Genomic DNA, 23,890 nt, shown 5'->3' with positions numbered 1-23,890 from the left:
ACTCAGCTGTGCTCTGCAGGGAATTCTAGCAAAGGACACTGTGTGGCTGCATCCAGAAACAAGGCTCTTCCTTTGAATTTCTAAGCTATGCACTGGTCACAGAAATACAACGTTACTGCCTTTGCAATTAGCAGATTCATGGCTTGTGATATTAATTTTGTCCGTTTTGTATTTGCAGCATCTTTTGTAACCCACTGAGTCGCTTGGCTGCTGCTGAAGGCTTATTTGCAATTTCAGAAAACAGTAGTAGCCATAAAATTCCCTTACATCATCCTTTTGAACCAGACTCCTCTATCTATCCTTGCTCTACAGGAAGGAGCATGGTGAGGCTGAATGGATTAGTGACAGCTCAGTACTACTGGCTGATTCTTCAGTTCTGTATGTGCCAAATGGAAATAATGATACTTTCCTTCCTCCACTCCTTGTCTAGTGTATCTAAACTTCATGCTTTCCAGAACAGCCATTTGTCTTATTATCTGTTTGCACAATGCTTAGTGCCACAGCATATTACTTTTAGATGGAGCCCCTATGCACTTCCAAACAGCTGCTAAGTTTACCTAAGGATACAAGAGTATGTTGGTAACAGACAGAACCTGATTTATTCCACTTGCTGTCTGTGCAAGCCAGTTTCCAAAGGGAAGCAGCATAGCTGTCCTGAGCCATTAGCATTGCACAGAGTGAAATTTCATCAAGTACAGCAACTTGCTCCTATTCACACGGCTTCCAGGCTGATTTACAGTTTGGTTCATGGGCAGAGTGGAGAGTGGGGGTGTGTGTATATGTGTGGCTTTATCTGCACAAGCTCAGCAGCTCTGCCAAAAGATAGGCTGAAGATAAGTTCATGCCTTTCATTTCAGGCTTATTAGTTTGTAGCCTTCAAAAAAACCCCAAAAATACCATTAATACTAATAGCAATCCTTCTGGCCTAATAAACAGAACTCATACACATTGATAGCATTATATTGGCAACAATGCACTCCATATGCTCATGAAGGTTACAGGGCACATTTCCGTGTAAACAGTCAAGACACTGAACTTCAAATATTTGGAAGAAATGTTTATTTAACAACTGAATACATGCTAAAAGAAATAATTTACAGCAGCAGTTTCATTACACTTTCTCTCCAGTTTTCTAGTTCCCATCTGAATTGAAGTGATAAATACAGAAGTGGAATTATTTACTACCCAGTGAGGAATGTGTTTAAAGAACAAGCACACAACTCAGACACTGGTATAGGAAATAAACCACCTTATCACCTGTGTGGCAAAATCTTGCATTTTAGTATTTTGCTGAACACACCGAAATGGAGTACCTCTAGATAACAGTACTTTACACTGTACCTCCTTACCTAAAATATTTACATCTCTTTTGACTAATGTGTAGGTAGCAAAAACTGAACTATTAAACACATACCATTGATATTCACTAAATAATACATAAAAAGGAACAGTAAATGCGCATTCACATGCATTTAATTTAATTTTTTTTACATAGTGACTTTATTGGGTCATGAAGATTTAACTTTATTTTGCAAAGATGCATGTTTTCTCAGTTTGATGTTATAGTTTAACATAACCATACAGTTTTTAGGAGCCATAGAACGAATTCCCATTTCAGTGATCTGTGCAAGTGCAAAAAGTATAAGAATAAGATTAAATATATTTTTGTTCCTTGCAGATGGATACCTTAAAACAATGAAAATAGATCTTTCTGGTTATAAATGAAATCCTTTATTTCTCTCCAGCTTAAACACAACTTTTTACTTACTTCTAAAGTCTGTAACTAGAGGTTTAAAGGGTTTTATTGGCCATTTACAGAAATACCATTTTAATCTTTATTTTCAAACTTTATGTTGCTTTTAACAATAACGACATAAATGGGGATATGAATCTTACTGAAGCTGCAGGGCATCTTTCTATACATTAATTCATTAAGGCCTAGGCTTTTTGAAAAGAAGTTCACATCAGTATTAAATGTTGCTTTAACTTGACCATAACATGAACCTAAAAAATCAAAAATTTCCACTGTTGGCTTGATCTTTTGCCCTCTTCTTTATATAAACAAATACAAAAACTTAAACAAGACTACTCATGTCAGTGAGGACGGGGCTGAAGTTTGTAAGATATGATCATATCAATTGTTCAATGAGACTGCCAGGTCAGGGTAAAAATGCTGCAACTTCTGTAATTTTGTTCCCACAGATTATCTTTCTCAGTATAGAAAGACATATCTTGGAATTCTGATTTTATTTAATATGTTTACTCTTCAGGCATTGTAAAAGAGGATGGTTTTGTTTCTTTTTTTTTTGAGGAGTTTCTATAGAACCAGTTGCTCTGAACATGGAAGAAAAAAAAGTTACATAGCAATTCCATGAATCTGTAAAAAAGGAATCAAAGTGATTTGGGGTCTATTGAAATCAATCTGAAATTTTCCCACTGAGTTCTCTGAGGTTTATTTTAAAACTGTTTCCTTTTGTAAGAAAGAGTATTGTAGTAACTAGATAGTAGAAAACAGCCCTTCACAAAAGGCTAAAGAATGTTCTGTGATTAAAATTAAATAATTCATCTGACAACAGTGCTCAGAAATTAACCATAAACTGAGCTGAAAAATTAATACTTCTGTACAGAAAAGTACATAGTCGAACATATGGTTTAATTCATCCATATTCAGCACATCATGAAATAATGGGAATTTACCAGCATACTGAAGTTCACAAGAGTCAGGTTAAACATAAGAGAGACTTAAAGCTGCTTTAAAAATAAATTCCCAAGTGCTTTCTTAAACCATGGCCCTACAGCCTTGTCCTAGCCTATTCAACGACTTTTTTCCCGAAGAATTAAATGACAAAAGAATCGTGCAAGTTCATCCCCTCCAAAGAATTCAAAGGGGACTGAAGTAACTCAGCTGTTAGTGAAAATCCAATTTCTAATCCAATAGGCAAGAAGTCAAGGCTTCACTAAGCAGAAGGATACTTGAATTAGTGAGTGGCAAGGAGGCTGGGGCACATTGCGAGAGATGCTGTCACAGCAGTTGTGTTATATTCTATCTGATAAGGCTGGTTGATAGTGTAGCAATAAATTGATAAATTAAATACCACAGAGTGAATAACAACAAAACAGATCAGTCATCAGTGCAGACACACTTTTATATAAAAGCTCCTTTAGCAAGCTAAGGATTTTGTTCTAGTAATTTTCCCCACAATGACATTACTTGAAATTATGTCATTTACAGACTCTACCAAGATAAAATATGGGAGGCTGGAGAAAGATGATCTCAAAAGAACTGGACACCATAGAACTGGGGACCAAAGGCACATCTGTGCTGAGGTGAATAAATCCACTACTTATAACCCTAAACTGACACTCATGATGCAAGTACGTTGTCTGTTTTACTCTGTTGCTCTCCTGTATATGGAATAATAAAGAAGTGCAGGACCAAATTTTCTGTTAGCATAAACTAGTCTTTAAGCTGAACGTCATCTATTTACTACTTCAGCAGATTTCACCCACAGGTAAAATTGTCCCTCAGGTCTTAAAATGGGGACCTGGCTTTGGGGTTGTTATTTAGGTGGCCTAGTGCTGTTTCTGTGCATTTTGGTGATCTGGCCCACAGAAAGAACAGAGCACTGAGAGTCAGTAGTGTGGACAAATCTCTACCACAGAGCTGGGAACACAACTCCTTAAACTGAATGTGAGCTTTGCTCATGGGTATATGACAGTCTATGAGCATCAGTATTTAAATATTAGCATTCACAGATATGAACCAAGAAAGCAAGAGTGTAATTAGCAGAGGGTATTTTAATGCTATTTGTTTTTTTTTTTAATTAAAAAAATTATACAACTGAAAATCAATGCTCTCCTCTTCATTGGTTCAGTCTATAGCAAGGTATTAACAAGTTGAATAATTTCAAATACCATACTTAGAAAAACAGAATGCAGAATACTTCCATGCTATACAGTGACTTTCATGTTAAAATAGCTTAGTTTTAAAATTGCTTTGAAGTTACATGTCATATAGATTATTGACAGGGGAGGAGGCTAACTGCAGTGTTACCAGCTCCCCTGGAAGTTTTCCCAAACAAAAGAGTAAAGCAGTCATAATTGGAAGTTGTCTTTTTTCCTCTAAACCAATAATTAGAAAGTACAATATTTCTAAGACAAAAAGTCTAATCTATTTTAGAAAGGAGCTAATGTTTGCTGCATATTTTTTCATGGTACATTTAAATTATACTTTTAATAAAATACATCTTTAGATCAAAGCTGAAAGAAGTCATCAGTAGTAGGCCAGTGTACTCCACATTTTTTTCTTCCAGATGATGGATGGCTTATGTTGTTCAGATTCCCACAATCAATCTCATTCAGTGTTGTTTTTCCTCTTCTAGCACATATAAACAGGAGAACTGGTAGACAAAACAAGAACAAAATCCTTGTGTCCAATCACGTGTTTCGACGTTCATCAGCTTAATGAGTTCATGCAGTTTTATATAAGTCTAGAAGTGGTAGTGCTGATGATGAAAGGTGGGGCTTGTTTTTCTTTCCTGTAAGATGACGGCATGAAATACACTATTTTCTTTATATCTCCATCAAAAGAGAAAGCAAAACTTGCCTGCTGAATACTTGCAGAAGTTTTTGAGCAGTAACCTAGGTCCAGGTGAGTTATCATCCTTGAAACTCTGGTCTTTCTGGTCTTAGAATCAGAGCAGAGAGGAAGGACTTGCTAGGAAAACTAGAAATGGATTTTATTTAAACCTAGTGGAAACTGTTTGAACTTTCCACTCTTGTAAACATCCACATAATGCCATGAAAAAGTTCATGAATATTGCATTTTTTTCCAGTTATCTGTCTATACAAGTTTCTACTTGGATGAGGTTCCTAGAGGTAATGTAGCTCAGACACTACGTGGTGCCCTCTCAAATTCATGGGTCCTCCTGTTTCTACCTTTTTTATTCTCTTGTAGGTGCTTCCACTTATTTGTGTTCACCTGCGCGTTGGCAGGCCGCTGCCGGCGCTGTTTGCGGTCTCTTTTCCAAACCTGCTCACAGAACTCATCCATGGAGTTGAGATTGGGGTGGTTGATCAGCTGCATGAAGTCTCTGTACCAGATCTTCTGGCTGGGGGTCATGCTGTTGGTGGCATCCTTGATCTTGGAGCCATCACCATCCTCTTCTTTGTGGAGCAGCTCTTCCAGGTGGTCGTTGTCGATGACCTCGAGGGTCACCTTGAGCAGGGTCTGCATGAAGCCGTGCTCCACAGCATGGCAGAAATAAACACCAGAGTCCCTCCGGTGAAGGCTGCGTAGCAACAGGCCCTGTTCTGTCCGGATCATGTGGTCACCCACTTTTATCTGTATTGGGAAAAGTGGTGGTTTCAATAGTTATTTTTCATGCATGTGCTACATTATCCTCTAACCATGCTACTTCTTTATTACTGCTCCTTTTAACTGGCCAAGAATGCCCAAACCTACAAAAATGGAAAACCCTTTGCCAGTCATCTGTTATCATGAAAGGCTCAAATATTTTGGGAAAACTGATATAATGCCAAGAGTTTGGGAAAATAGGAATTTAATCCTTAGTAACTACTGTTGATGAACAAAGATCTGTTTCAACAATGTCAGATGGAGTTGCTGGAAAGATTACAGAAGATCTGAGTCTGTAATCAGCAGAATAAACATGAATTCATTTGGCTGTATTACTGAGGTTAGTATCTGTTATCTGTTAGTCAAATCTAGGTCCATTTGCAGAAAAGGTTCTTTGTCTTCCTGTTCCTTATTACAAAATCCCTCATGCATAGAAGTGGGTTCTGCCTAAGTGGAAAATTTACAAACAAGCAACTAAGGATCAAATCTAAAAATTTTACTATTCAAAAAGCAACTGTTCAAAATACAGGTTTTTTTCCTGAATTAATTCATATCCACAATGGAACTTCATTCTCTCAATGCACATGTTGCTGCAGACAGAAAAGGCGCAGACTTGTTTGCTGTTCTGTCACCAAGTATGCATTCTTAATAATTTACTACTTATTCCAACAAAACAAAAATATTTAAAGCAGCTAATGTAATGATTCTGAACATGCTTTAAATATGTGTATGTATACTTACAAATACTTCAAGGCAACAAAACAGTTTTTGTTCCCTAGCTTGACCTCCCTACCTACCAGAGTAGACTGTCCTCCTAAGATGTGTGTGACCTGGCTTGATACAACTTGAACATTTGAGTGATTAATAACATAAGAATGCCAGTGGCAAAAAAAGGAGAAAAAGAAAGTATCAGCTTAGTGTAATGCAAACAGGGAAATAAGTGTTTCTGCCTCTCTGAATACTGCTTTTGGTGAAAAGAAAAGTTTCCATACTCTGGTGTCCACTACAGTTCTCAGTTCTTCATTCAGACTCTGTTATCTGCAGTGAAGTCTCAGAGCATGCAGCAGATGGGATGCTCCTGCCAGAGTGTGCTTCAGTCAAACAATATGATCAGGGGAAAGCAGTCAAGCTTTTTCTTAAAGGCAATTTTAAGCCTTGTGATATTTAAATTTGGATAATCTTTGTGTGATGTTTCAGGTGACAGATGGAATGCTAGCTTTTTCTGTTTCTGGGATCTCTGATGCAAACCAGTGTGTTTTGCAGGGAGTCTGAGCAAGGAGAGGATATGAATGTTTGCTGTTGTAAAAATCTGTAAAACCTATTAAGGACCTTACAGGATTTTATGGTAACAAGAGTGAGAATATGCTGAAGAACAATGGACATCATATATTACAGAGAAGTTCTGCTCAACTAAAATTATTCTGGGAAGGACTCAGACTGAAGTCTACCTTTATAGAGAAAATTAGTTGCACCTCTTTTTGTTTCTTTTTCTACTGTACCTCTTCTTTGCGATCATCATTTTGCTTCTGGAATTGCCAGTAGATTACGGCACGCTGAGATTTCGGACTGCACTCAAGGAAAGTGCTGCTGTTCTCTACCCCATAGATAATCTTTTCCTCCAGGGCCTGACCACTTGGGTTATCTGCAAAGCATAAAAAAAAAAAAGAAAAAATAAATAAATTCCCATGAAACTTAATAACCCTTAATTGCTACGTAATTTTTTTTTAGAATTTGGACTTCTTTAAAGTGTTTAAAGATAAAAACTTAAAAAAAAATTCCTCATATTAATATACTGTTTGAAAAATCTCCATCAACACCTCTATCTTTGTAAGGACCCATGGTATGTTTTTTAGTTTATTGTTTTGTTTGTTTTTTTTTAATTGTATTTTAAATCCTACCAGCTGTTAACATCTCAATATGTGAAGTTAATCAATTTAATTGTGAAATTTTTTGTAAGCCTCATTATTATTCATCAAGGAAAAGATCTAGGACATGACAGGAATTTTTAATAGCAAACTGTATGCAACGAGAAAACTCAGGGTGTAGTTGCAGAATGTTTGTAATGATGCCTCCTGGGCCCTATGGTCATAATACTTTAGAGCAAAGTAATAAAACATGATGCTATTTAAAAGTAGAATAATGTTTTTAGATTATATGGCACTGCAGTTTGCTGAAACTGTTAATGACCAGGAATAATGTTTTTGAGGAAACGATCTTCAATTAATCATTTCCTCTCATACTGATATAATTTATGGAAATGTAAGGAGGTTAATAAACCAGACATTATGGGAGGGGAAAAAGAAAGTTAAATAAATTACTTCCTTTTGTAACAACAATGTTTCAAGATATTCATCAACTTGCTGGAAATATCACATAGCTATAGGACTTATATGGTATTTGATTCTTCTCCAATACCACAGAGGCTTTCAGGCATCGTGTTTCAACTCTCCACCTTAGCTCTTTGAAATGCTGGTATGGATTTAAGTGACAACAGAACAGTAATCCTGAAGAGTAGATGAGGAGGAAGGGATGGGTAGGCTGTTGAACACTGTGTTGATCTCATGGGGTTTCCTGACTCCTTGCCATTCTTTGTCTTTCTTTCCATTTTTCATGTTTGAAAAGTTTTTCACATTTTTAGCACTGTTTTAATATGCTTTAACAGGAAAATAATGTCTATTTGAAACCCTGTTTAAAGAGAAATCCTTTGTCCAGTTTTGTTAGCTCCCAACTCTGCCTTTGTCCTACTGACCATGTTGTTTAGCAAACACAGGCTGTTTGTTAGATGGCTATGACAAAGGTAAAAGTAAAATTGAGCTCCTGACTTATGCTGATACAGAATCACATGTGACTTTCAATAATGACTTTCAGCCCTGGCAGAGGATGGCAAAAGGGATGTGGAGCAGAGTAAGGACTGGTGCTTGCCCAGTTCTCATAAAACATCAAATGGCTGATTAACACTAAACAAATAGGAAATGGGTTTGCTTGCCCTTCTCTGCTGGATTGTGGACCTTTTAACCAAGTGAGTGAGGTGTTCTATTAAAAACTGAGTGAAACAACTTTTATGACATCTCTCATAAACCATATTCCCATGAAGAATGTCAGTACAGCTGTGGGTCAGGAAGATAGGGAGCAGTGAAGGCATGAATTAGAAACAAAGGAGCAAGAGAAAGGTAAAACAGCTGTAATAGAATATAGCCAAGGTGGTGAGGTGGTTGGAGCACAGGTGAATTTGTGTTATTGAAACAGAAGAACTGAAGTATGTGAAAAGATTGACTGAATAAAGTTAGAAGTGATAAGATAAAGATTGGAAATGGTAACTGATGGGTCCAGATTTAACACTGTGAATGGCTGATGTACTGAACTCTTCTGTTTCAAGTCAGATGCCCTACTTAAGGAACAGAATTCACATGGCTGAGCAGGCAGCCAGATATCCTCATGCAGAGAAAAGCTGTTTGATATCTGAACTGGGATCCACAACAGACAGCACATACAGGCCTTCAGCATTAGACAGTAGAAAATATCCCCTTTTATAGCCTGGGACACATATGTTACTGCTCCAGTGATGTGTTCCTGGGGAACAGTGATTTACAGGCTTCCATAATAAAGAATGGAAACACAGGGGTTCCACCCTAGGATGCATGCTCTCTCTCAATTCCTCAATTCCCAGGTTCCCATCTTCAACAACAGCAATCCAATAGTTTGGATATTTGCATTGGGAGTAGGAATGTCAAGTCAAATTTCTAAGCCTAAGTGAACTGTGGGTCCTCATCTCCAGCAACCTAAAAGGATGATTTAACCAGCAGATTACTCATTAGAAGCTTGCAGCTCCACTTCATTATATTTTCCTGAACATGGCTTAGTTAAGTGAATTACACAGGGGCAGAGCACATGTTACACTGTTCTCATTAGATCCAGGAGAGGCAGTTTTCTAAATAATAAATATCAGTGAAAAGGACAAACACAGGTATTTCTTTGGTAAAAGTCCTATGGATCATGAGCAGCAGCATATTTTTAAGTATATAGAGAAGTTTATACTGGAAAACTTAGGTACCTAGAATGTTCTTAGTATCTAAGAATCTAGTAATGAGTTTTATTGGAAATGCACTCTGGCACCATTTCAAATTTCTGTTTCCTTGGATCTGATCTATGACATTCTAGTGTGTTAGAGAACACCATGAAAAGTGGGTGAAGTCCTCTTTACATTTCTTCACAGCTACAGAAAACACAATATGGGTGACAGACACACAATGAGAGAGGAAGCCTTTTAGAGAGCTTTCAATTTCCATTTCCATGATCTGAAGGAGCAGAAGGCAGGCACAGAAATGTCTATGAAGTTCACAAAATATTGAGCACATGGAGTGCAAGAAAGTAAGCAATGATGCAATAAGTAAGCAATCACAGGATCAGAGTGAAGCTTTGGGACTGAGAAGCTGAAGAGACTGGATGGAAAAATGAAAGTCTGAGAAGTTCAGAAAAGCAGCTGGAGGAATTAGAAAATTATAGAAGTTGGTAATGAAATTCGGCCCAAAATCCTGCCTGAAAGCAGTAATTCCCAAAATGAACCCAACAGCAGTATCAGTTTACTGCCCTGATAAATATCCTTTAAGTACATAATTTGTGACATAACTGAAGAAGTATGAAAGGCTAAGTACTTGTACCAAGATTGCTCTGCAGATGAATGAATCTCACAATACAGTTTAATTCAGAGTGATTCTTTGAACTTCCCCTGGGATAAATCATGTTAAAACAACCCCACTTCTTCTTTAACAAGTTCTTCTTCAGAAAACCCCAAACTTTATTATTTCTTGATACCTCTAGTATCTTACACTTTATGTAACATTGTCCTTTAGCTGCCACAAAGGTGACCACACTTTTAGAGTTAAACAATAATGTCTGGGCAGTTGTACAGTGAAGGATCCTCAACTCTCTCTAATGTTGCTGTGCAGTCATGTTATACTTCTTATACATTTGCACCAAAGAGCAGCTGAAAACATTACATAAACCTTATTAAAAATATTATTGCTTCAGACTGATTGCAAAGTTGGTTTCTGCAATGTCCTCAAAAGATATACATTAAGACAATATTCTTTTTTCATGGTTTTGTTGGTTCACATGGAGAATCAATTGGCACTTCCTGTAAATGAATCTGTAGACAAGTAGTAAAAGAAATTAATCTTAAGCTTTTTTTGGTTATAGACAAAACCAATTCTTCATCTGTTGTACAGGGAACTATTGGTCACAAACAAGGAAAAAACTCAGCATAAGTTGGCATAGGAAATTTATAGGCCATGAAGTCATCTGTACTATGTATGAACATATGTAAATGACAAGTAAATATAGATGTTACAACTCAAGTGATTTAGAGAAAATTTCTTTTAAGACCAATCTAAACCATTCATTAAGTATTATGACTGTGTATCCTTCATGTCTAGGATCCAGAACTGCATTCCCTCACTATTTTCTGTAATGTACTGATCCTTCTAATGCTGTCTTACCTTGTTTCATATTTGCTCTGCTCATTTTGGCAAAGCTGTACTAAAACTCATTTGGATCAGGTAGACCATATAACTTTGTCCAGACCTTGAGCTCTCATGACTGTATCAGGGAAAAAACTGCATTTCTGCACTGCTGTGAAACTGGAATACTCTCTTCTCTTTGGACAGAAAGAACCTTTTTCAGACAAATATGCTTACCAAATATGGGAAGATCTGAAGTGTTTTGAAATGCTTTTTGCATCTATGAAAATAAAGACCTACAGTTGTATAAAGCACAACTAGCAAAGGCTCATGACTTCTATAGAACATTAAAATGAACAGACCTATGGTAGTAGACCAGTTCATAGTTTTACACAGAGAGTAAAAATGTAAAGCTAAGAAATGCTTCTGCTGGTATTAAAATCAGTGTTTAGTGCCTGGTGAAACTCTCCTATTCTGGAATTGAAAATATCATTCCCAATAGAAGGATGGCCCGATCTTCACTGTGTAAGTATTACCTGATATCATGAAATGGGAAATTTGTGACCTTCTACTAGTCACAATTGACTAGTTCAAATCTAAACTAGTTGTGCATTCATGAGTTCTCAAAAGGTGACAACTACATACTGATCAGAGTCTATTCATGCACTTTTAAAACTCCTTTTTCCCTCTGAGTAACTTGGCCTGAGTCTGACAATTACAAGTAAAAAGAAAAGCCATAGTAATGTCAGTTCTGAGTTTCAAATGATTGAAATGAAGATAGAGAAAATTACTATTGGTGGTGAATTACAGCTAACACAAAAGTAAAATTTAGGACTATTTATAAGTTTTGCTATTACATGGACTGGAAGGACATGAGGATTCTGAGGTATCTCCATTTCCAGTCACCTCCTTGTTTTCCCAGTGGTTTAACCCTGAGATTAGGCTAGTTGGTTAGAGCATGGTGCTAATACCATCACGGTTTAGGGCTTGAGGATCTCTGTAGGGGCCATTCATTTAAGAGCTGGACTCAATGGGTCCCTTCAAACTCAGAACATTCTGTGTGAAAAGTTCCTGTAGATGTGCCACAATCATGAGGAATCACTTTTTTCCAGCAGAGGGAAGCATTGCCTAAGCATTCCCTTCCCTTACAGCAAAATGGACATTTTTTTAATTTTCTGAGTGAAGGTCTTCTGAAAAGTTTGGCAACAAATCAGTTACTGTGAGAAGTTTGTCAGTCAAACAAGTCAGAAAAGGAAGCTGATCAATACACTGTGAAAATGAAACAGCTGACAAAAAAAGCAAACCAAAATACATCTAAGAAAACCCATGCTGAGAGCACATGGGGATATGCCTGCTGCAAGAACATCCTGATCTTCAGAGCTTTCAGTGTGACACTTACAATAAAGGTCACTCCATATTTTGCCAAGGTAGTTACAAACACATTTGGTTTGTAATTTGATTTTGTTATTATCATCTTATGCAAACTATGTACAGCAACGTGGACATATTTCTTGATGTCATGAAGAAAATACAATTCTTTTCTGATATAATATGCCTAATGTGATGGCATGGTATTATCAGGGAAGAGAAGCAGGAAAATTAAAATGCTTAAACTGTTTATTTGAGGAAAACAAAAAAAACCAAAAAAAAACCAAAAAACCAAACCAAAATAGACTTCAGCGTCTGATCCAGGTCATTGTAAGCTATCTAAATTGGGATAATGATGCATTATATTCATCTTTTGCAGATGTTCCAGACAATTGTCACCAACAAATCATTCACATGCTTCCTATGCTACCCTGTACAGAGTCTGTAAGTGACATACAAATGAGCTGCACTTGAGTGGTGCCCATAACTCACTGTGATGCTGCAGGTCTGAGCAGTGGGTGAGCGGGTCCCCATTTCGGATGTCTTGTCGTCTGGTGCGCCTGCAAAGATCACATTTGAAATCTGTCAGTGCCCTTCCCAGTGCTCAACAGAACCAAATGGAACATTTATATAATTACAGAGGCCACAAGTGCACCTAAACAACACTAGGAAGGAAATCATATTGTCACTACTATATTATCATTATCATTTTGTAGACTCAGTAGACTCAGGCTTTACACTTACAGGTGAAGTCTTCAGACACTGGTAAATACCTCTTGCACTAAGATACTAAATAAATAAATAATGTTCAATGCTAATTATTAGTATTAAATAAATACCAAATAAAATAAAATATGAAGTTTATTTTAACTGTGTGGGCAATACTGGTCATAGATAAATTCATTACTTGATTCACACACAGAGGGACTGCTGAAGCATTAGAATATATACAATAGGGTTTAACATGCTTCAAAAGTACTCATTTGTGCAAGTTCAGAATACTTTGAGTACTGCAGCATCTTTTAGATAGATGAAATGCTAAGATGGGTGCCTTTCAAAGAATGGTAAAGTGCTGTATTTTCTACAAAATTTAAATTAAAAAGCATAGATCATTTCAGCTACCATGGGTTTCGCTGAAACATTTCTGATAAAACCTTTTACAAAACTGTTCTAAATTGTCTTCAGGAAAAACAAAATAAAAACTTCAAAAGAAAGATTTTCAAATGCCATTTATTTTTTTTTTATATTCTTTTGTAGCTTGAGTCTGAATTCTACCTTTGATTGAATGCCTTTTAAACTCAGTATATTCTTCTCCCAGTTTGAATTCTACTGGTTCTTTTAAAAAACATGTTGATCTGTGCTAAAAAAATTGTTGTATTTCATTGAAGAGAGCTTTTTAATACAGTTTTGTTTTGCATGTGTTTTTCTGTCTTTGTCTGCTCCTAGTTTTGTTTAAATAGCTGTGACACAAAATTCAACTGAGCCAAAGAAAAGCGCTTCATATGAAAAAGAAAGAAAAAAAGAACCAGGCAAACAAAGATGTGTTTCAAGTGTGAGTACTTTACTTTAGGAATCGGAGAAAGCCTGAGGGCTTGCAAAATTAGAGGAGAACAAAGAGGATTAGGCTGCTGAACAATGCTGTGATTTCAGATTATGGTATCCAGCAACGGATATGCAAAAGTCAAGTAGCCTTGTAAAAAGCCTTGTTGGTCCCTCCCTTGTGACAGCAGCCCACATTTTTAAAAGCCATTGTTCTGCAGCAGAGACCAAGTCTCTTCTCCACACCAGCCCTCTTTGCAGGCTCTCACTAACAGCCCAGCATCAGCTCACACCAAGGGTTCTCACAGAGGTACAACTGCACAGCTGAGCCTTCTTTCCTCAAAGATTTTAACCATACTCTTTTCCACTGAAAGCTACTGAAACGTTAAACCTGAAACTCCTGAAGTCCTGAAGTAATTTCCTGAAGTACAGCAAAAGCTTTCCTTTTTAGAAAAAAAAAAGTTAGATAAACATTTTAATATATTTTTCTGAATAAAAACTTCTTTTGAATTATGAGTTAGGACATCTTTGAACACTTTAGTAAGAAGGAATCTTCTGCTGAATGATATATGATTAAAAAATGTATTAATCATAATTTCCAATATCTTCGTATTACTCATTACCAATGACAAAATCACACCCAAGATATAAGGAGCCATAAAATTTTGCTACCCCTTCCTAAATTTTCTACCAGTATATTTATAGATGCAATTTGTAAAAAGGAAAACTGTGGGAAGACTCATATTACTGTCAATGGAGTTTGAATGAAATGTTTAGTTGGGATTTCAGGAAAATGTTGCACATATCACCATTGTATCAACACAATGATTTATGAAATATGAACCAGAACACATCTGCACAGGGTAAAGTGAAGTGGTCACACTACAGGAGCTCTGAACTGTCATTTAGACTTGTAAAATGCACAAAGAAAGAAAAGCAAATAAAATCATAGCTTATAAAATCTCAAAAAAAAAAAAAAAAGAAGAAAAAAAGAAACAAACAAAACCCAAACCCTAATCCCAACTATGAATAAAACATCTGTACAATTGCCTCAGGAATCCATTTTCCCAATATTTCTGGAGCCTAAAATGACAAGAATTTATTATTAGGAAAATGTTGACGTGTAAACTGTTTCCAGCAATGCTGATTTTGTCATCAATGCATTCCAAGCTGGCTTGAGGCAATGGGTACAGCAGGTACCAGGTGAACAGAGGATCCTCTCTCCCAGTAACACAAACCTCTACTCTGCTGCTGCTGCCAAGGAAGAACTGAGGGCAAGTGGCAGAGGCAGCAGCTTTTTCTTATGCATTTTTCAGATTCCAGCTTCACAGCACTAACTTTTCCTTTCACAGTGGCCTCCAGAAAAGTAAATTCTGCACCCCAAGTTTTTCCTGTAGCTGTGCAACCCAGTTTGGCCCCAGTAACCCCTACACCTAAATCCTTGTAAGAGGTCCCAGTCACTTTACCCCTGATGGCAAGGTGAGCTCCATCTGCAGCAGTAAGCTGGAGAGATAAGGAACAAAGGAACAATAAGGACAAGGACCCTATTTCTTCCACCAGTGTAAGAAGAGGAATGATGTGCCCTATGGATCTTGAGATTGGCTGGGAGTAGGAATTTGGGCTCAGAATGGATAGAGAGTAGCAGAAAACAGTGATTTAGTGACTCCTGATCTTACTGTCACCTTGGGCTCAGAGAAAATACTCAATCATATTGATTTCTAATACTAAAGAACTTTTCAGAACAAATCGATCTTTCAGACTGTCCTTGGAAACCTCACTGTTCCCTCTCCTTTCCTTCCTCTTCCAGAGAAACTGCCATGCTACCAGCAAAAATAAAGAATTTAGCCCATGTAGCTGAGAAAAATTTACTGGCTCTTCTCTTGGGATGGGTTCTTTATTTTCTAAAGAATTTCACAAAAAGCTTTTCTCCTATTAACTCTGTTTCCTGGTGCAAAAATAGAACCTGATGAGCAGCTTTTGTCATCAGTATATGTTTAGGATACACTGTAATGCAAACCTCAAAATTTTAATTCCTTCCATCTGAAATGTCTGTGACAACTTCTCACCCTTTACCACATTTCATCTCCCTCAAGAACCAATCAAAACCTGGAATTTGGCATTCTGACACTCTCAACCAAGTATTTGCTACAATTAATTTCATGTATATAAACTCTTATGTATATAAATCCTTTTATCCTTTGTTTCTTCATACATGCAATATGTCTGGCATACTCAATTTAATGTGAGCACTTTTTTATCATTTTACTCAATTTATCAAGGGAATCTTAAACTACACCAATGTCTGCTTCTATTTGCAAATGTTTACCAGTTCAGTTATTCCTAATTTCTACTTCAATAGCCAGGAGCTCTTCAGTAACTAGCTTATATACTTTTAGGGAAAGAGTTTCAAAGATAAGGGGAAGCAAAGAAATTAGTACTCTAAACCTTCAGATCAGGCAACTAGACTTGTAAATTTTAAACAAAACTGTTATTTTTGACTTGAGGAGTCAGCTTTCCACCAATGTTTGTATTGCAAAGCTTTTAGCATCAGTGCAGAGGGACTGTAGAACAGTGGTTGCTCTGATCCAGCAGCACCTGGACACATATCAGCACATACAAGTTATACTTTTGAATAATAACAATAATGCTATATATCACTAAAAAAGATGAGTGTCTATCAGTCTCCAAATATTTTAGAAGTATTTCTCTTGAATCAGAATTCATGAAAATGCAAGATAATTTACTTTGGCAAGTAGTGATTTTCTTTGATTTTGAGCTCCGTCATTATCTTAGAGAAAATGAATTTTTTTCTTTTTGCTGTTTAAAAATGAATATAAAGTTAAGAGCTAATTTCAGAGACAACTCTTGCCTGAATGTTTTCTTACAGGAGCTTTTTAAGCCAGCCCAAGAAGTAGCAGTGGTCACTTTAAATCAACCAAGACTTCATATTGCATGTAGCTCCCATAATGATGTTTTCTTTGGAAGAGAAAGGGCTCCAGTTAACCATCCCCTAAAAAATCTCCAAAGTCCTCTGGTCATATGGAGACCATCAGTTAAAACAAACAGCAAACCATGCAGATATGCAGAACTGTCCCTACCTCTTGGCAGTGGGGAAGTAACGTGAGCAGGAGGAGCCATCCCAGGCACAGTAAGGGTCCCTTGCAAGGCAACACTCAGCACAAGCTTTTCCATACACATCACAGCGGTGCAAAGGAAGCTGTGAAACTCCAGTGGCTGAGCCAATGTAGAGCTGTTGCTGTTGAAAAAAAATTTAAAAAAAAAAAAAAAACCAGTTCAAAAAATGTCGCAAATTACAATTTTCTTTTTCTAGGAAACCATAAAAATGTTATTATAATCATCTGTTAGGATCATTTCAAATACAATAAAGATCATGATCCTGATGTATGGCAGAGGAATGAGAACACAATTGTCCCCAGGGTAAAAAAAATCAAATAGGAAAAAACTTTATTTTTTCATGAAGCCCTTGGTGGGTTCCCTAAACAGAAAGAAAATTAAAGTACTCTTCAATTTTTTCCTTTTGTATTCAGATCCTCACACTAGGAAAACACCCAAAGTCAGTGACAGAACACAACAGGGAAGATGCTTTTGAATTTGAGCAAAAAGAAAACCAGCACCAAAAAGAAAATACATTTCCTAGCATTACTTCAATTTATGCATGTGAGGGGGAAACCCGAAGTAAATTATTTCATACTGATGCTATGATATTTCAGTTTGGAAGTGGTGCTATGAATGCACTTCTTTGCATGCCTGGTAATTCCAATGTTTTGTACTCTTTTCTATAAGTCATGATTTAACTAGAACATATCTTTAATGAGGGGAGAGGTTTTGTTTTGTTTTGGATAAAAACCAGTGTTGAGTAGAAGATGCAGTTCAAATGCAGAAGTAAATAAAAAAAACATGCATGCAAAATGAAATACAGCCTTGCATGGCATCACAATAGAATATCTTGTCTCTCTCAATTTCCTCTCTGATATCAAATTCATGTGGTCCACTAGGGAAGCTGGCCCCAGAGGGATATGAGTAAACTGAACTTCTGATCCTATGTGAAAGCCCAGAGAGATATTTCAGATTAGGAAAAATTCACAAAGAAAACAAGTATTACTGGGATGCAAAACTAGAGGAACACTAAATAAATACATACACAAAGATTCAAGGGTATAATTCTTCTGCTTTGGAAACACTGACATTTTGCTATCAGACCTTGACACTCAGCACCCACAGTAGACCAATGAATACCTATCTTCAAGGTCCTACTCCAAGCAGTCCCATGAAGAAAATACAAATGTGTTTTCATTTTTCTTTCTTTGAAAACATAAAGGTGATGTGAAAAAAAATAGGATTTCAAGAAATGTTATCAAAATTCTTCATCTCCTGCATTGCAATGTCCCAGAGGCACCATTTTCAGGGAATGCAGGGATGGAAGATGGCAGTGGTCACCTACCAACTAGACATAACGAGGACCAGATAACAGGAGATAGCAATACCAAAAACACTCATAAGAGGTGTGGTGTTAACTTCTTTCAGAGGCAGCAGCTTGGCAGTTTATACAGCCATATTAATTGTAACAGAAACATCCCGTGCATTTATATAAACACCGGTATTTTCTCAAGGAACATATGACAAGGAAAGCCCCCAAAGGAAAATTCACTGGCAGATTGAAAACTAAACCCTTTCTAAGCAGCTGCTTCCATCTATTACAGTTTCATAGCTGGGTTGTAAACCCACATTCTCCAGGCAAAAATCTCTGACCACACAGGGCTTTGCACAAAGCCTGAACTGTACAAACCCGTCCCAGTCAGTGCTGTAGCCTTGAGAAGAGGGGACACACAACAGGCTTGATGAGCTGCTTCTCTCTAACTGAAAGGACTTAATCAAATACCCACCTTAGGGCTACATCCTGCAGTAAAAAGAGCAGCAATTCAAATCTTAGGTGACCTAACTGCTTCTCAAGGGAAGCCTCTTCTCTTTACTGATTATGGAGGCAGCACAGGTCAAATTAGGGCTTCAGTTAAGTATCTTAAATGTCCAGATGGTATTGATCTGAGTCCTGTGTAATTGGGGCATTAATATCTGTATAAGCATGTAGGAACGTGTGGTGCAACTAATATAAAAATCAACCCGGAGAATGCACAGGGGAAAATAAAGAATGGTGTAATGGTTTCCTATGTACCTCTGTAACCAATTTTATTTTGCAAAAATCTCCTCCCTGATTTCTTATAAATGTCTTTAGAATTAAAGAATGACCAGAAACCTAAGAAAAAAAAAAAAATGAGGCCAAAACAGGGATACTTAAAAACTATATTCCTTGTAGATAAGTTCATAGTTCAGCCAGTGAGCTGCAGCATATGTTTCAGGTGCTGCACAGCCTTAAGGCTGCTGCCTCGATTGCTGCTCTTCTGATCATGGTTTTAGACTCCAGCTGGTGATCATTATTCCGGACACTAACAATATAAAAAAATCCAGGCAGTATGAAATTCAGAAAATAGAAATAGAATTACTTGCATCAATGGTCTGACCTTACTTTGCCATACCACAGTCAAACTGCTTTTTCAGCCACCTTTTCCAAGACATTGTTAATTTAATGAATGAGATTATCAGATCAAACCAGAGAGTCAAGAAAAAAGTTGTCCTCTAAAAATTCTTGCACAAGTATCAGAACTCAAGAAAAACTGAGGAGACTAATATTTTAAGCAATCCAGTGGTTTCTGTTGGCCCCACAGTGCTGCCCAAACAAGCAGCCTCTCCCCAGACAAAGTCAGATAAAGGGATAACAGAATGTGGAAAATATAATGCATAAAAGGAAGAACTTCAGCAGAATCTTTAAAGGAACTTTAGGGAGCATGAGATTCAAGTACCATTTGGTTAATTTAATGTCTTGACAAGTAATGCAGAGCAGTTCAGCCCACTGTTTAAGTGATATATCCATTTTGAGCTGGTCCTTCCTATAGGCTCACTATGAACAGAAATGTTGATCTCTGAATAAAATTCAGTACTTGGTGAAATATACCATAAAAGTAGTCACTGAGATATTTCTGAAGGTGTCTGCCTTGCTTTTGCTTGAAAATCTTATACAAGAGAAACAAAGCTCTTTGTAGCAATTCACCAGACAAGGACTTGTTCAGCCAAGGGTCTTGTCCTTTTCCCATGTCACCAGAAACCCAACAGCTTTTGAAGGAGCATCACAAAGCTGACTGACCCTGAGGAAAAGGCGAGAGGTTGTTCTGCAAAAAGTCACCTTTAATTGGAGCCCAGGCTGGACTTTTTGGCCTGCTTCCATGTTTATAAGGGAAAAATTATGGAGCTTCACCTGGCAGCTCTAAGCCAAGAGGTACCATGTATCCCAGAGGGCTGTGAGCTGAGGCAGCTGCAGGGTGTTCCAGTGGCTCAAGGATGCTCTGAAGGTTTGTGTCTATTGCTAACAAAGCATAAAGTGTTTAAGTGATAAGGTTACACAAGCCTAGGGCTCTGAACACAATCAGGAGGAATGTGTAGCTTCAGTGAGAAAATATAGACACAATTCCTGCGAGTTAAAGACAGCAGAGTGGAAAAAGAATGTATTAAGGCTTAGTCTTGCACATAAAAGCTAAATTTACTCATAAGCCACTCTTGCTCAAGGGCTAAATGCAGACTCAGAGAGAGACAGGAGCTTTAGAGCTTAATATAATTTAAAACTTAAGCTAAGTTCTGGTCCTGAAGAATTTGTAGATCTTGGTCTTTAGGAAGAGTAATTTGTAACATAACATATTGGCATGATGGCAAAAGAGGTAGCTTTGAACCACCAGAGTAGTAAAACATTTAGAAATAAGGAGAAACTCCCTGTACCATATTTTTATAATTGGATGAAAGATTTGTTAGTGAAGAAACAAAATGAAGTGATTATTTTAAGGCATTCAATAGAACATGCTGGTTTTACTATTTACATTTCATGCTCTGGCTTTCCACAATGCATAGAATTATCGTGCTGTTTACATGAAAACCACCCTGCTTATCAGAACACAATGAGTAAAGTGTTTGAGTTATAGAACTACAGTATTTTTAAATCATAAATGTAAAATGGAAACATGTTGCCATATACTTATTTCATGCATACTGCCAAAAGCTTGTCATAGTGTATCATGATTCTGTCATTTTTAGCCTGAGGCTGGTTGATTTTTCATGAGTTTTACTCTGCCTGAATAACTTGTGGTTTATGCTCTTTTTTAGCTTCAGACAATTTTAGCAGTGTAAATTTGTTTTCAGAAAACTCAGGGAAAATTGTAATCTCTCCTGAATAACTAAAGATGCTTTGGAGGAAAAGCTGTATGAAAATGCATGGTCAAATTTTCAAATATGACTGGCTGCTTTGAGGGAATGTACTTATAAAAATAATCCAAATCAGAGTATTTTGGTATGATGTGGACATATATACAACTTGACAGGTCTGTTTTTAAATATCCCAGTATTCAATAGTATCTTTCTCTTTGTCCTGCCATTTTTGCTGATTGAGGTGGTAAACTGTTAGAACAGTGTCCCCCCCAAACATTTTCTGTCAAATACATGAATGCTTTCAGACAACTTTCCTAAAGACAGTGAATTCAGAGTTAAATATGCAGCATTTCAAATATAATATTGGCCTCTGTCCATTACAGAATGAATTTGACTTCTGTTTAATAATGTATAGAGTGAGGTAGAATTAACTAAATTTCACTCATAATGTGCACAATTCTTAGTGCACCTAGTCCTGAAAGTAATACCAAATCTCCTCTTTCCTGACAGTGACATGAACAAAAAGAAGTTCCCTATATTTACCAAATTAGCTTCCAAAAGTGCACATATATGAAAAAGGAAAAAAAAAAAAGTTAAATTTGACACTGCATTTTATGTCTCAGACTCCTGAGACAGGAAATGTCAGTGGCTGGGATCCATCCACCTAATTCCAGGCAAAACTGGAAGATAGGCCCCTAATACTCACTTCATTCCTGGACTGCAAACCAATGTTCTTTGCACAACCGCATAATTTATCAACTGCTTCACAAATTTGCTTAGAAATGCAGGAAACACCTTTACTGTAAGTCAGACAAAACTTTACCTCTATCCATCAAGAAGTTCCGTTCATTTTAGTTATGGTCTCGTTTTATAGTACACGTTTTTTCTATAAGCAGCTTGCTATTAGCGTACTCAACAGAAAGTAGGAAATATAAATTTTAGAGTGTGAAACACTTCTCTTAACCACATCACTGAACCAGAAGGCCTTGGAAATTTAGACTGCATCAGATCTGTTGATTTTTTGTCAAAGCTGAATGACACAATGGAATGGATATAGGACAGAAAGGCAGGAGGATGTCTCATTTCCATCCTTTGCTTCCACCATCTGCATTTTGTACCAGACTATTCTTCAGTGACTACAACTAGTCCCATTAAAGAAAGGCACCAAGTTTGGCCACTCCTTTTGGGTCTCTCTGTCATGGGAGCATTCTATAATGTGCACTTTTAATTTTATTTTTTTGCTAGAGATCCACCAGACAGCTGGTTAGTTTGCATTTAGTTTCCACCTTACCAGTCAGTAACACAAACTAGACTTTTCCTTTCCCCATTGCATGTCACATTTTCCTGAGAAACTACTGCTGTTTATGTAAAGAGATGGGATGCTGCTGCTGCAATTAATATGTCTCTGCTGACTGCCAAGTTACTGTCTCTAGACGACAGAGACCAATAAATATTTGAAAGGTATTTAACATTTGTGCACATATTACCTGCTTTGTGGAAATCTTCATTGCTGAAATAACCGTAGGCTCCTAGGGAAAAACAGAGTTAAAATTTAAAATGAGCTATAAACATAAAAATTCTGTTACAACACTATTTGCATAAGGTAAACCCCCTGAAATTAAACTAGAAACTCCCTAGTAATAGTCCTTGTTGTCATTTGCAGTGGAATAATTTCTAGCTGTAAAGGAATTAGAATGCATGTACATATCTGGGTGCATCTTTGATTGCTATGTTGATTGTAGGTATTTAATTTTCCATTATGAATAGAGTTTAATTGTGATCACTTTGTCACCAGTTCCACATCTTGAATTTTGCATCAACGCTTAAGACTAAAATTGCATTTCAAGGACTTCCCAGGTAAAATGAAAATAATAATGGCTGTATCAAAATTCATAGATACTATCTATTAAAGGTAATAACACTGAAATAAGCAACTCATTTTAAGCATATCAAGGTGAAAGCCCCTTTCCTGTGACATTTTATTCAAAGGAACAAGTTTTAATCCCAAGTATAATCTTTTTAACTGCTCCACACTATTCACTTATAAAGGAGTTACATGCATTTTCAGAACATGCAACCAAAATGAACAAGAGCTTCTTTGCACTCTGGAATATCCAACATTTAATCAACTGTTACAACTTCTAGGTCTAGGTTCTTGGATGGATTTTAATTTAAAATTGGAATAATTAGACAGTGTGCAACTCAGTTTTGCATGAACTTTATTCCATCTAGAAATCTGCTATTGATCATACTTTTGATCATCATACTTTTGGTTGTGTACATTAATAAAGTGTTTATTAAGATTTTACACTTGTATAGTTTTCAACTTGTTTATCCTGAGAGAATTTGATATGGGTCAGTGCATGGTAAGCATGGACTCGCCCTACAGAGGGGTTAATAGAGCTTGTATTAGAAATCATCAATTAAATGTAACATTTGAATGAAAATTGAACTCATTAGTTTGTTTGCTCAGCTGTTCAGAGAAATATTGCACAAATGGGGTTTAAAGAGGCATTTGTTATCAGTGTAACAGATATGAAAGACTTTCTGCTCTGTGGAATTTTAAATGAAAAGCATTGTACTCAGCACATTGCAGCTTAACATCAAAATCCATTGCTCATGATGCACATATACTCTTTACAACTAAAGTAAACTTACATTTGGATGAGGGACTTGTAAAATCTGTTGGAAATTCCCTATTGAAAGATTCATATCTTATACACACAAATTCTGCTAATTCCACTGAAATAAATTAATGCCCTCTTTAAGGCTTAAATACATGTCGAAAGAGATAATTGAGCTTTCAAGTAAATCAGAACACCCAAATACCTTCATGCAATGAAAAAATACACATGTAAAGTAAAATTTAAAATTTGAATTTGCCATTAACCTTTCTACTTCTGCA

At 36.7% G+C, this 23,890-nt stretch overlaps 1 protein-coding gene across 2 annotated transcripts in view; it reads right to left on the bottom strand.

The window, feature by feature from the left end:
* Positions 1-1,036: 1,036 nt before the first annotated feature.
* The window catches only part of SEMA3A (semaphorin 3A), a 165,817-nt gene continuing 142,963 nt past the window's right edge, over positions 1,037-23,890 (bottom strand). For both annotated transcript variants that reach the window (XM_054271284.1, XM_054271294.1), the window contains 5 exons: positions 22,473-22,514; positions 16,818-16,975; positions 12,673-12,740; positions 6,856-6,998; positions 1,037-5,344 (listed from right to left, as the gene is read on the bottom strand). In XM_054271284.1, the coding sequence (XP_054127259.1) occupies positions 4,889-5,344; positions 6,856-6,998; positions 12,673-12,740; positions 16,818-16,975; positions 22,473-22,514 (867 nt within the window). In that variant the 3' untranslated portion in view covers positions 1,037-4,888. The remainder of the gene's footprint in view (positions 5,345-6,855; positions 6,999-12,672; positions 12,741-16,817; positions 16,976-22,472; positions 22,515-23,890) is intronic.

Source organism: Melozone crissalis, unplaced genomic scaffold (genome assembly GCF_028551555.1).
Source record: "Melozone crissalis strain CALT ecotype California unplaced genomic scaffold, PUWL_Pcris_2 ptg000004l_1, whole genome shotgun sequence".
Taxonomy (NCBI): Eukaryota; Metazoa; Chordata; class Aves; order Passeriformes; family Passerellidae; genus Melozone; species Melozone crissalis.
The sequence above is the reverse complement of the archived record's forward strand: the minus strand, read 5'-3'. Positions and strand labels throughout refer to the sequence as shown.